At 42.7% G+C, this 13518-nt stretch overlaps 1 protein-coding gene across 6 annotated transcripts in view; it reads right to left on the reverse strand.

Moving 5' to 3' along the window:
* The window catches only part of LOC124008907 (VPS10 domain-containing receptor SorCS2-like), a 342821-nt gene that overhangs the window by 177513 nt on the left and 151790 nt on the right, over positions 1-13518 (reverse strand). For all 6 annotated transcript variants that reach the window (XM_046320500.1, XM_046320502.1, XM_046320503.1 and 3 more), the window contains exon 3: positions 3913-4012. In XM_046320500.1, the coding sequence (XP_046176456.1) occupies positions 3913-4012 (100 nt within the window). The remainder of the gene's footprint in view (positions 1-3912; positions 4013-13518) is intronic.

The following is a 13518-nucleotide window of genomic DNA, read 5'->3' on the forward strand; positions in this document are numbered from 1 at the left end:
GCCCTTCTTTGGACACTGTGCTAACAAACCTCCAAACAACCTTCAATGCCATACAACACTCCTTCCAAGGCCTCCAACTGCTTTCAAATGCAAGTAAAACTAAGTGCATACTCTTCAACCGATTGGTGCCCTCACCCTCCCGCCCCAACTAGCATCACCACTCTGGACGGATCTGACTTAGAATATGTGGACAACTACAAATACCTAGGTGTCTGGTTAGACTGTAGACTGTAAACAGGCAGTTAACCCACTGTTCCTAGGCCGTCATTGAAAATAATAATTTGTTCTTAACTGACTTGCCTAGTTAAATTGACTTTTTCCACATTTTGTTATATTACAGCCATATTCTAAAATGGAATAAATACATTTCTATCCTCATCAATCTACACACAATACCTCATCATGACAAAGCGAAAACAAGATTTTGGAATAAAAAACAGAAATGCCTTATTTGCATAAGTATTAAAACCCTTTGCTATGAAGACTCGAAATTGAGCTCAGGTGCATCCTGTTTCCATTGATCATCCTTGAGATGTTTCTACAACTTGATTGGAGTCCACCTGTGGTATATTAAATTACTTTGTTCATGTTTTGGAAAGACACACACCTGTCTTTATAAGGTCCCACAGTTGACAGTGCACGTCAGAGCAAAAAACAAGCCATGAGGTCAAAGGATCATTGTCCAAAACTCTTAGAGCTGGCCGGTCAAAAACATGATTGAACACAATGTGACAGAACTCCAGAAGGGTACCAAAACAATTCTGCAGCATTGAAGGTCTCCAAGAACACAATGGTCTCCATCATTCTTAAACGGAATACATTTGGAACTACCAAAACTCTTCGTAGAGCTGGCTGCCCGGTCAAACTGAACAATTGGGGGAGAAGGGCCTGCCAAAGGTGCTTCAACAAAGTACTGAGTAAAGGGTCTGAATACTTGTAAATGTAAATGTGATATTTCCATTTTTTATTTGCTTTGTCATTATGGGGTATTGTATGTAGATTCATGAAGGGAAAAAACAATTCCATCCAATTTATAATAAGGCTGTAACGTAACCAAATGTGGAAAAAGTCAAGAGGTCAGAATACTTACTGAATGGACTGTATACAGTATACAGTGCAGTGATTTTCTCTATTTTTGCATATTTTTGACACTGAATGTTATCAGAACTTCAACCAAAACCTAATATTAGATAAAGGGAACCCGAGTTTACGGATAATAAAAACAACAGATACTTCTTTCATTTAAAAAGTTATGCAACACCCAATTACCCTGTTTGAAAAAGTAATTTCCCCCTTACACTCAATAACTGGTTGTGCCACCTTTAGCTGCAATGACTGCAACCAAATGCTTCCTGTAGTTGTTGATCAGTCTCTCATGTCGCTGTGGAGGAGTTTTGACCCACTCTTGCATGCAGAACTGCTTTAACTCAGCACCGTTTGTGGGTTTCCAAGCCTGAACCGCTCATTTCAAGTCCTGCCACAACATCTCAATTGGGATTAACATGTTGAAATGTTTGTTCATTCAGGTTGCCTTTATGTAATATTCAGTTTTGGTTGAAGATCTGATCACATTTAGTACCACCTTCACCAATTAAATCGATTTGTATCCCACTTTGTAACACAAGAAAACGTTAAAGAAATCTAAGGGGTCTGAATACTTTTGCAAGGCACTGTATGTACACACACAGCACTGTCTGCACACACACACACACACACACACACACACACACACACACACACACACACACACACACACACACACACACACACACACACACACACACACACACACACACACACACACACACACACACACACACACACACAGAGAGAGAGAGCAGTGGTTGGGCTCCCACTGATAGGAATTCCCTCCTGCTAGCCCTGGGGTGTGTTTAAATACCAAACTGATCCACAGTTCCTATTACCAGACTTCCGACTGTCAGAACGCAGACACTCACAGTTCACAGTCGGGACCCCCGAGACACCATCCCCCCTGTCGACTCACTCTCTCTTAGATTCTCTTTCAGATTCTTTCAGTCTCTCGCCCTCTTTCCTTCGCTGTCAGTCTCTCTCTTAGATTCTCTCTCCCTCTTTCACTCACCGTCAGTCTCTCACTTAGATTCTCTCTCCCTCCCTCCCTGTTGGTGAGGGGCTTTGTGGTGGAATGTGTGGGCATTGCTTCCTTTTATGTGGATGTACAATTTAAAAGCATTTTTAGGATGTTGATAACTAGCGGGCTTAGTCATAATTCTGCTCTGCATGCAACGTTTGGGGTTTTGTGTTGCACACAAAGTGTAGTTTTTACAGAATTCTGAATGCAGAGTCTCAATTGGGTGTTTGTCACATTTTGTGAATTATTGGTTGGTGAATGGACTCCAAACCCCACAACCTTAGAGGGAAATGGATTCTATAACTGATTGAAGTATTTTTAACCGTATCCTAATTGGAATGATGTCGAGTTCTATGTTCCTTTTAATGGCGTAGAAGGCCCTTCTTGCCTTGTCTCTTAGATCATTCACAGCCTTGTGGAAGATACCTGTGGTGTTGATGTTTAGGCCGAGGTAAGTGTAGCTCTTTGTGTGCTCTAAGGCAACGGTGTCTATTCCCAGGCAATTAATCGCTACAGTACCAGTGTCTCGTCTCCAACCATCGCGAAAATGTGTGTGTGGGTGACCCTGGAGGGTGAGTCAGAGAGTCCCAGGTGAATTTGGGAATTGGTGGAATGGAGAGGATGGATGAGTTACTTTGTCTAATCTCCTCAATCTCTTATTGATTAGAGCACTGAGCCCAGGGGATAACATCAGTTGAAAGGACAAGCTACCACGGGAGGCGGAAGGGGAAAATAAGAAGCAGGTCCAATCAGATCACTGAACCTGAAGTCATCTGTGAGAGTGAGTGCACCCACTTTCTCCTTAACTTTGTGTTTCATGAAATCTACAGCTCAGCTGTGTTGGGATCGTTAACGTTAAGATCGTTAACGTTAAGAACAATTGTTAACGTTAAAAAAAATATGGTTGTAGCCTAACTAGATGGTAGGCTATAAAGGCCTGGGGAAAGTTGTGTAATAGAAATGAAGCCAGACAGGAAGAGACAATCTTTAGGCTACTTTGATGAACTTGTGAGGCATGCAAGACAAGATATTGCAAGATACAGATTACCAAGACATTCTTTGTGCCTGCCCCCTCTACCTTCTTCCTCACACTGGCTTGCCTGCTCTTACTCTTTGCTAATGATGCGTGTGTTCAGTCTTCAGTCTGTCTTCAGTCTGCTGCGTGTCGAATGTCCTAGCCTATTCTTTGACCATAGGCCCAGCTTTACTGAAGTTTCGAGAGACATTGCAAGCTGAGAAATGGCTTGTTTCAGCATTCCATTGTGAAATACACCTTTCGATTGCCGATAGATAGGGCTAGTGCACAGTTCTGACTCTGTCTGCCTGGTGGCAGCCCTGCCTATACGGTGCCCCTCCCCTCTCTCTCCTGTCCTCGCTGGCTCGCTATGAAAGATGCAAGTGCTTGTGTTCACGGAAGTAAGGAAACTAATCAGTCTCCTCCGTTCCAAAAACACTGAATCTTAGGAGTCAATTCCTAGGGGAATCGATTCTTGACATTCAGAAATGGGAATCCCTGGAGTCGACGTACAAGGAGTCGAGGAATTCACAAGGAATTCACAAGGAATTGTGTACAATTTTCGTATATTTTTAACGGAAAAACCAATAAACAAAATCCCTATCTAAAACCATCGAAAACCATGTCACCCAAGCTTTCCTAAAGCAGCTGAGTGTTGTCTCTCGACAATAATTGTCTTCAAGGTCAGTGGAGGAAGAGGAAGTTGCCAATAACTAATTGCAGCTGTAATGTAATTGCAGGTGAGTGGCGGGGAGAATATAGACAAAGCAGGCTGAAGACTTCCTACCTTTTTCTTGTTGATGGGGCAGATATAGAAGTTAGAGACCACGATAGTTGTCCCAGGCATCAGGTTTAGCTTGCTGTAGGTGGTGCCATAGTCACTAGACCTGAGGAGAAACAGAGAGAGAAAGAGAGAGGTCAACATCGTGGGTCTGATTGAATTACAGGTTGTACAAAATCTTTGCATCAACATAAACGGAGTTCAAATAGAATCTTAACCCTTTCTCACACAGAAGAAGCAGTAATTATTTTTGTAAACTGCAGCACTCTTGAGCCATTTTCTTTTTATTACCATTCTCCACTGACGAATAACCGTGGGCTAGGGGCGAACCGGCGAAACACACTGGCAAATCACCAAAATCTCCAAATCTGGCAGTTTCATGAGCAGGTGATGGTTTGGTGACAGCTATGGAGCAAGGACCCTGAGATTCTGAGATTGATGGTCAGCTCCTTGAGGATATTTTTCCAGCCTAGCCAAATCAAACACCTAGCGATGGCGCCGCTAGTGCCGGGAAAGTAATTGTTTGTGACATTTTTGCTCGCCAAGGGTGAAAAAGGTATGGCAGTCTGTGGGAAATTGACAGGCGTATTTTATTCTGAGTCAATTGCATTCATTTTGCGAGACTGCATATTCTACATGTTTGGTGTGAATCAAACCAAAGTATAAAGGAGACGCAGATATAACTGTAAACACAGGCCAACCAACAGGTATAGCAGACACAGAGGAACTCTTATATTAAAATATATTCAATTGGCATGATTTTCTATTCCAGTATTGCACTATTGCCAGTAAGGATACCCCCGAAGGATACCCCTGAAGTGGTACGCTTTTCTAAAGAGATAGTCAGTCCAACCTCCTGAACCAGATTGGAATGGAAGTGCTGCTGTGCTGAATGAGAGAGGTGAGTTGAGAGAGAGCATAGACCATTCAGTGTCGAAGAGAGGAAAGGAAAGGAAAGGAAAGAGGGGATGGGAGAGGGGGCTGGCAGAGGAGGCCTTGATGAAGGGGAGTGATCAGAGATCAGGTCCATCCGGCTCCACTCTGAACCAGACAAGTGGATTTACTTTACAGCGTTACCATCTTACACTCAGCAGGGCAGCAACCACAATGGTGGGCACACACACAGACACATGGGTATTAGAAGAGGAAATACAGTCGCACATGCAGGTTAGAGTTTTTTGTTCTTGTTCTGGGGGTAGGTCTGCAACAGCCACAAAGTCATAGAATCTGATTTTAAACTTAACCCTAACCCTAAACGTAAACACACTGCTAAACCTAATGGCTAACTCTAACCTTAAACTAAGACCAAAAAAAAAAAATCACATTTTGATTTTCATTCACTTTTACATTATAGCCAATTTTGATTTTGCATCTGTCCTATCTAAGGGGAAAATCGCTCAGTTCTTGTCCTCCAGGACAATAACTTATGACAATAAACGTCAACCTACCAGAACACAGCGGGCAGACAGATACAGAAATCTACACACACACACACACACACACACACACACACACACACACACACACACACACACACACACACACACACACACACACACACACACACACACACACACACACACACACACACACACACACACACACACACACACACACACACACACACACACACACACACACACACACACACACACACACACACACACAGACACACACACACAGAGCGCCCACACACACGCACACCAAGTCGTCACAATCCCTGACCCATTCGGCAAAGCTCTGGATGAGTGCTCTGACAGAGCTACACAAAAAAGGAGTGGCCTAGTAGGGGTTGAGCTATTTCTTCAGGTCCCCGCGATCAGCAAGTAGTGTTTTCATCTTCCCCAGTGCACTGTGAGGGGTCGTTTAACCTGGGTAACTCAGAGACGACTGACAGATCCCGCTGATGGCTGAGTGTGTTCGGAGCCAGAGCTTACTGCTTAACTCTGAAGCTGTGTACTGACTTCGCTGCTGTTACTGAGGCCTACTTGGAGAGGGACGGGAGACGAACACAACAAATCCTAATTGAGCAATGATTCCTCACCCAGTATAAACAGCCTCATTACCACCGAGTAAGAGAGAACGCTTTTGTTATCATTTGGATTTAAATGCTTGAGAGACAACAAAAGAAAATGCTCATTATATCTCCCATGGGATTGAAGTCAAAGGGTCATCAATGAGACATTATGTGACTAATAAGGCTAATTTGGGGGATTGTGTTTGGGGCCCGGTGTCCGGGTGGCTAACGTGTAAAAGAGTAATGACGTGAAGTTAATAGGAGAGTTAATTTAGTACTTGCCATTCAGCTACCCAGATTAATAGACTGGATGGATGAGATGAGCTATAGTAGATGAGTGAGAAATAATTACTTTGAAACAGTGCACTGGGGAGAGGGAATGTGAGATGGAGGAGGAGGAAGGGGAACAGGGAAAGAGGGTAATGGGAAGACGGAAAGGGGTGTTACCGAACATCTTTGGTACGAAAAATACATTGTTCTTCTCACTCCTGCCAAAGCCACTTTCTAAAATGGAGAAACAGTGAGTGATGCTTCTCTCTGAAGCATTTTATGTCATATTATTCCTTGCGGCCATATTGAATGGATGAAGTCCAAGGGTATATTGAATGGATGAAGTCCAAGGGTATACTACAAAAAGATGAAATACAATACAACATAACCTGCAACGGACTATTCAGTGTTCAAGAGGAGTTGAGAATGGCTGATCCTGCTCCAGTCATTACCACGGTTCTGTTCTCCCCAATTAAGGTGCCACCAACCTCCTGTGGTCAAAAGACCAAATGAATGGAAAAAGATCAGAATTGGGTTGCCTGTGTAAACGCAGCCTAACTGCCATTCAACATCTATCTGCACTGCACAGAGTTTTGATAGCGGAGAAATGCTCTGAGGTTTATACAGACATATTCATGTTGACATCAACTGATGAAAGTCACTGATGATGCCCCAGGGTACAATGTCATTTCCATTCCAAACAGTCATTTGTTGTATCAGAGAATGATGCACGGAGAGTCATAAAGAAAACAATGAAAGAAGAGATACAAACAGAGGAAGAAAAAAATATAACTTTAAACCAGAATATATTGTGAGACAGGGAAAATACAGAACGATTGTAGGTGTGTGTGGGGGTGCATGCTTGTGTGTGTGTCTCAGAGAGAGAGAGAGAGAGAGAGAGAGAGAGAGAGAGAGAGAGAGAGAGAGAGAGAGAGAGAGAGAGAGAGAGAGAGAGAGAGAGAGAGAGAGAGAGAGAGAGAGAGAGAGAGAGAGAGATGTGTGCGAGAGAGTCAGAGACAAGACACTCCGGGTAGAAATTGTGTTTTTTTGTCGATGCGCTTGAGGAAACAGAGCGCGAGCGAAAACACTTTAGGATGGTGTTAGGCGCTGATTCAGATTTAATGTCCTAATATGTCAAGGTCGCTCCCAGCGGCTCCCTTCCCCAGGAAGACAAATGGAGAGCATCGGGGCAGACGCGGTGAGCAGACACCCGAGCTAAGAGAGGTGTAGGCAGAGAAGCAGTGGAGGAGGAGGGGAATCGTTCAGCAAGGCCAGAGAATGCATTAAGAAGAGCACTGCTTAAGACACAATGGTTAGAATGGTTGGAGTCAGAAAAGGCAACTTCAGAATGAAGAGGAATACAGTTGTCAGTGTACCAGAAAACCTTTTCAGTGTAATCGACTACATTGAAATGTACCCAAAACGGCCCATATTATAATATCATACCCATAGCTACAATAATATAAGAACAAGTATTTTTTTTATCAAGTGTCATACCCCATACACACGGCTAGAATGTAGAATGTAGCCAATCCAGAATCCAAACTAGCCGGTTTATAATGATCTATATGGCTTTGATGCATTACTGTACTCGGGATCAAGAGAACCATGCTGATTGAGACATGTCAGAGATTAAATGCAGAGCTGAAGATCTAGCGCTGACAGAAGACTGATTTGAAGTCAGGTTTCACACGTCTCGCACTTTGTGCACGTGCACTCTCTGTCTGTAATATCTAATGCCGTTGGATGTCTAGGGGATGTCTGGAATGTGTGAGTAGAGGAGCCCAGCTCACGCTCTGACTGAGGTTCAAATGAACCCTAATGGCAGAACAGAGATTAGATTTACACATGAAAGAGCCGGGGGATAACTAGTCTCTCTCTCGAAAATAAATTCTATCTCAAGACTTTGATTATGGCTTGAGAGATCAGGGGATAGCCTAGATTTGGAGAAGGTGGAATTTGAGATGAGAGCATGACTCTCGCTCAGTATTGCAAACACACAGAGGCAGAGACAGACGCTGTCAGTCTGAACCAGGTCCAGGCCACCAGACGGCCTCGTTGGACCGACCATGCCGTTCGGTGATTGGACCACACAGAGATCTCCCAGGGGACCCCCGTCTGGCTCATCGGGCCTGGGCGGGGGCCAACATCACAGACTGAGAAGAGGATTGAGCCATATCTGGCGGTGGAAAATCTGTCAGGCCATTCTCTCATCCAAACTCGTGTTTTTTTCTTTTCTGTCATCCAAACTAAAAACCCACAACAAATCTGTCATCCTAGCCCATCCCACAACAACACAGAACCGTCAAATCTGCAGCAGACTGAAAAACCTCTCAACTGAAACTTGGGTAGAAGGTGAGAAATGCTTCCTCTTTTAAAACATTATTAGTGCCTGGTATTATTGACTAATTAGTGTATTTTCAGAAAAAAATGTGCGTAATTTGTGCAAGACATGTTTGCTATTGTGTACGATATAAGGGATCTTAATGACCTCTATCACTCCCCTTTCATCTTTTAGCGACGAAGACAGAGGAGCTTTACATATATAGATGGATCGTATAATTGTATTGCTGCCATTAAAATACAAGCTGATTTGCAGATTCATCAAAACAACACGCCGGACATACTATCCGGCAGATCACCCCCATCCAAAACTATAGCCGTATATATCTTGACTCTGCAAAGGAGATGATGATTGGGCTAATTTGGGATATAACCCTATTCTTTATGACACTGTCCTCATGCAGTCTATCAGCCAAAAAAGACAGACTCCACACCCTATGAGTGTGTTTATTATGACATCCTTTACTTTTTTTTATAAATATACTATTTAATCAAATGTTAACTCCCTTGAGGTTAAAACCTATATTGCAACCCATTTTGATATTCACCCTGATCTGTTTTTCACCTGTCCTTGTCTCCACCCCCCTCCAGGTGTCGCCCATCTTCCCCACTTATCCCCAGGTCTTGTTCATTTAGCCTGCCTGCCTGTCGTCCTGTACCTTGGCCCAACTACACTGGATTATCGACCCCTGCCTGCCTTGACCTGTCATTTGCCTGCCCCTGATGTTACAATAAAAATGGTTCCTTCTACACAGTCTGCACTTGGGTCATACCTGATACCTGATACACAAGGTCCCCCTGGATTAGACTGTTCTGTCCAGTCAAAGTATTTGCCACTGTATGACAATGTGGCATTGATTTGATGCCTCTCTGTCTTCCTAGCTCTCCCTCCCTCTCTTATCCTTCATATCCCTGAATGATGATAGAGAGGCGGTCGGATTTGGAGTTGGGCCATCTCGCTCGGCACAGCTTCATCAAACTATGACTCCAGACTCCCTGAGGAGTTGTTGTGGGACCTGTGGGACCAGAGCCAGGGGGAGGGGACAACAGTGATGCACAGTGCAGTAGAAAGGCCAGGGAGGAGATGTACTGTACTGTACTGTCGGGGCCAGGAGTGGGGTTTCACATTAGATAGTGTCAGAACAGAAGAGCCAGAAGACAAGAGTAGAACAAAGTAGAGTTTGGGATGATGTCATTGTGAGAATACAGTAGCATTACTGGAAGCTAGAAAGACATATACCCCCACATATATGCAAATGGATACACATGAGAGGATATAAGAGGAGTTCCATTTACCTCTCTTTAGAAATGACACAATATAATCTAAATATAACAACTGTGACCCAAATATTTTAACATTCATAAATAATTAAACAATATAGGACGAGCGTAGATATCCCATGCTTAGTCATTGTCACTCACGCAGCGAGTATGACACCAAAACAGCATGCCATCTGAACCATCCGGGCAGCTTGCCAACAGAGAGAGTCAGGCCATGTAAGTGCACTCAGGAGTGGTGGAAGGGCACTCAGAAGTGTGCTACAGAGCCACTAGAACACAGTAATGGGTGGATGAGGGCCACTGTCAAAACACACACTGCTTATGAGAGTTCCCTCAGGCCCTTGAAACGTTGCCTCTGTCCCTTTTTCTGGACATGCAGTATTCATGTGACTCCACATATTGCCAAGAGGCTAACGTTACTCACTTGGAACTACCAGCGAAGAATAGAAATGATGTCACCCATGTGACTCTCCCATCATTCTGGACAAAGGCAGGGATGAGCAAAGTGTTGGACAAATTAGTTATATCCAACATCTGAAATCGGCTCCAAAGGAGAGGCACCTTTTCAGGGGTCTCTCAGAGCAACAAGACAGGAGACATACAGTAGCCGGGTAGCATGAATCATTGTCAGTTCGGACAACCATGTTTTGGAAGTTTCTGACACGGCCCCACAGTGACCCCTGAATGAGAGGCTGATACACAGGCCCATATGGATGCCCTCAGGGGCCCACAGGGCTCTAACCAGACACTATCTGACAAGTCCTTCTGTTGTCTGTCTGATATGGGATCCGAACTGTCATATGGGCCCTGGTGAGTATGTGGCTACAGTGTGAACTCCAACATTGCCTCCTGCCGTGAACTTTTAACTATTGCTCTTAAGTTTGGCCAGAAGCTAAACTTGCTGAACTGTTTAGCCAAATCATTGGCTAAACAGTGCAAGTCTAGCATTAGAGTATATTCTTTATGCAATAACTTATTTTCTGAAACAAGTTCCATTTGAAATGCAGAAAAACATCAATACATTATGTTGATGGCATCGAGGTAATCAGTTATGACCTATATGGGGCGGCTCAAATCCCTGAGCTGACAAAGTAAACATCTGTTGTTCTATCCCTTATAACATCCCTTTAAAAAAAATATTCTCCTAAAATGACATACCCAAATCTAACTGCCTGTAACTCAGGCCCTAAAGCAAGGATATTTTTTATTTAACCAGGCATGTAAGTTAAGAACAAATTCTTATTTTCAATGACGGCCTAGGAACAGTGGGTTAACTGCCTGTTCAGGGGCAGCTCGGGGGTTTGAACTTGCAACCTTCCGGTTACTAGTCCAACACTCTAACCACTAGGCTACCCTGCCACCCCGATATATGTATATCCTTGGTACCATTTGAAAGGAAACAATTTGACGTTTGTGGAAATGTGAATTGAATGTAGGAGAATATAACACAATTAGTTCTGGTAGAAGAAAATACAAAGAAAAAAACAACCGCTTTTTTTCTACCACCATCTCTGAAATGCAACAGAAAGGTCCCAGTTCTAGCCATCACTCTGGTTGTAATTACAGTGGTGTCCACAAGATGGCAGCAGTGTATGTGCAAAGTGTATGTTCAGACGGATAACTTGAAGTATGAGCGAACTACATGACATTTAGTGTGAAGTCACCCAGGTACATTTGGGCAAATCGTGAAGGAGACATTTGCATTCATATTACATATTTCTGCAAGAATTTCGTCAAATCTGTATACTTGGACTTTGATTTAGCTTTTCCAGTATTAGTAGCCATATTATAAGTTCAACATTTGCAAAACAGCCAGTTTTCATATTCTTATAATTTTTGTTCAAAAGGAAAAGGCATGCTGTCGCACAAGTTTGGCAACTACATTTTGCGACAGATACAGGGTTTTCGGATACTCCCGTAAATCCCAGCTCATTGGCTATCTAGCTAGCTTTGTTTGACCCGATTGGTGCTTATTTGACAAAGTTAGAGTCGATCAAGTGAAGACCACCCTCGCTATTAGCGTGCCATGAAGGTGTCACTCTCTGACCAGATTTGGTGTCCTATAGGATATACTACACCCCTAATGATATAGTGAAGTTTTGTTACCTTCTTGGATCTCGGAGGAATACATACAAACGTGATTTGACTGGTTGAAACAACGTTTAGGGTTTGATTTTCACAGATTCCTTTCTTTGCAAATTGAACCGGTGGAAATACAAAATCGACCGTGCATGCTATATGGACCTTTTTAGGATATGAAGAAGGATTGTATCTAACAAAACGACACTTCATGTTATCTCTGGGACCCTTTCGATGATAAATCAAAGCAAGTACACATTTCACCTTCAGAGGGGAATTACCAAACCTATTGCGGTGAAAAAAGTGTTTTGTTGTTAGGAGCTCTCCTCAAACAATTGCATGGCATTTTTCAGCTACTGTAAATTGGACAGTGCCGTTATATTAACATGACTTTTAGCTTTCAGTAGATATAAGACACTTACTGTACATGTACCGACATTTGTTGTTTGTCTAAAATCTGCAATCGTGACACCATGTGCTGCATGACTTATAACTGTCCCGTTGACGGGACGCCTATCCCTAAAGAAGGCAGTTAACCCACTGTTCCCCAGTAGACCATCATTGTAAGTAAGAATTTGTTCTTAACTGGTGTCTTCATCAAGTCAGAATAAGCAATGATTGTTATGTAAAACTATAGGATGTAATTTGAGACGGCTTAGATTCCAATTCAATGAAATGGACTGTGAAAGCAGAGTTGAAATGAGAATTTAAAATGATCTTATGATCTTCAGAAACTACAACCATAATGTTCTCCCTTTACCTCTAAATGCCTCCTTTTCAGGTCGAGTCGGCACTGCATGCAAATCTTTAAGAAACTACATTAAAAACTTCTTCGGGATAGAGGGCAGCATTTTCACTTTTGGATAAATAGCGTGCCCAAATTCAACTTCCTGCAACTCATCCCCAGAATATAAGATATGCATATTATTAGTAGATTTGGATAGAAAACACTGAAGTTTCTAAAACTGTTTGAATCATGTCTGTGAGTATAACAGAACTTATGTAGCAGGCAAAACCCAGAGGACAAACCATTCAGCTATTTTTTTTGAGGTCACTGTCTATTCAATGGCTTTCATTGGGAAACCAGATTTCTAAGGGACTTGTTTGCAGTTCCTACCGCTTCCACTGGATGTCACCAGTCTTTAGAAATTGGTTGAGGTTATTCCTTTGTGTAATGAAGAAGTACGGCCATCTTGAATGAGTGTCACTTGAAGTGGACTTTTTGAGAGAGGCGCATGACTCAAAAAGTAGCTTCAGTTTGTTGTCTTCCTTAATTGAACACAGATCATCCCGTCTTCAATTTAAAATACCTAAAGTTGTATTACAAAAGTAGTTTGAAATGTTTTGGCAAAGTTTACAGGTAACTTTTGAGATATTTTGTTGGAAGCTGTGTTTTTCTGGATCAAACGTGCCAAATAAATGGACATTTTGGATATATATCAACGGAATTAATCAAACAAAAGGACCATTTGTGATGTTTATGGGACATATTGGAGTGTCAACAACAGAAGCTCGTCAAAGGTGAGGCATGATTTATATTTTATTTCTACGTTTTGTGTCGCGCCTGCACGATTGAAATATGCTACTCTCTCTTTGTTTACTGTTGTGCTATCATCAGACAA

This window comes from Oncorhynchus gorbuscha, linkage group LG21, assembly GCF_021184085.1.
Source record: "Oncorhynchus gorbuscha isolate QuinsamMale2020 ecotype Even-year linkage group LG21, OgorEven_v1.0, whole genome shotgun sequence".
In the NCBI taxonomy this organism is placed as follows: Eukaryota; Metazoa; Chordata; class Actinopteri; order Salmoniformes; family Salmonidae; genus Oncorhynchus; species Oncorhynchus gorbuscha.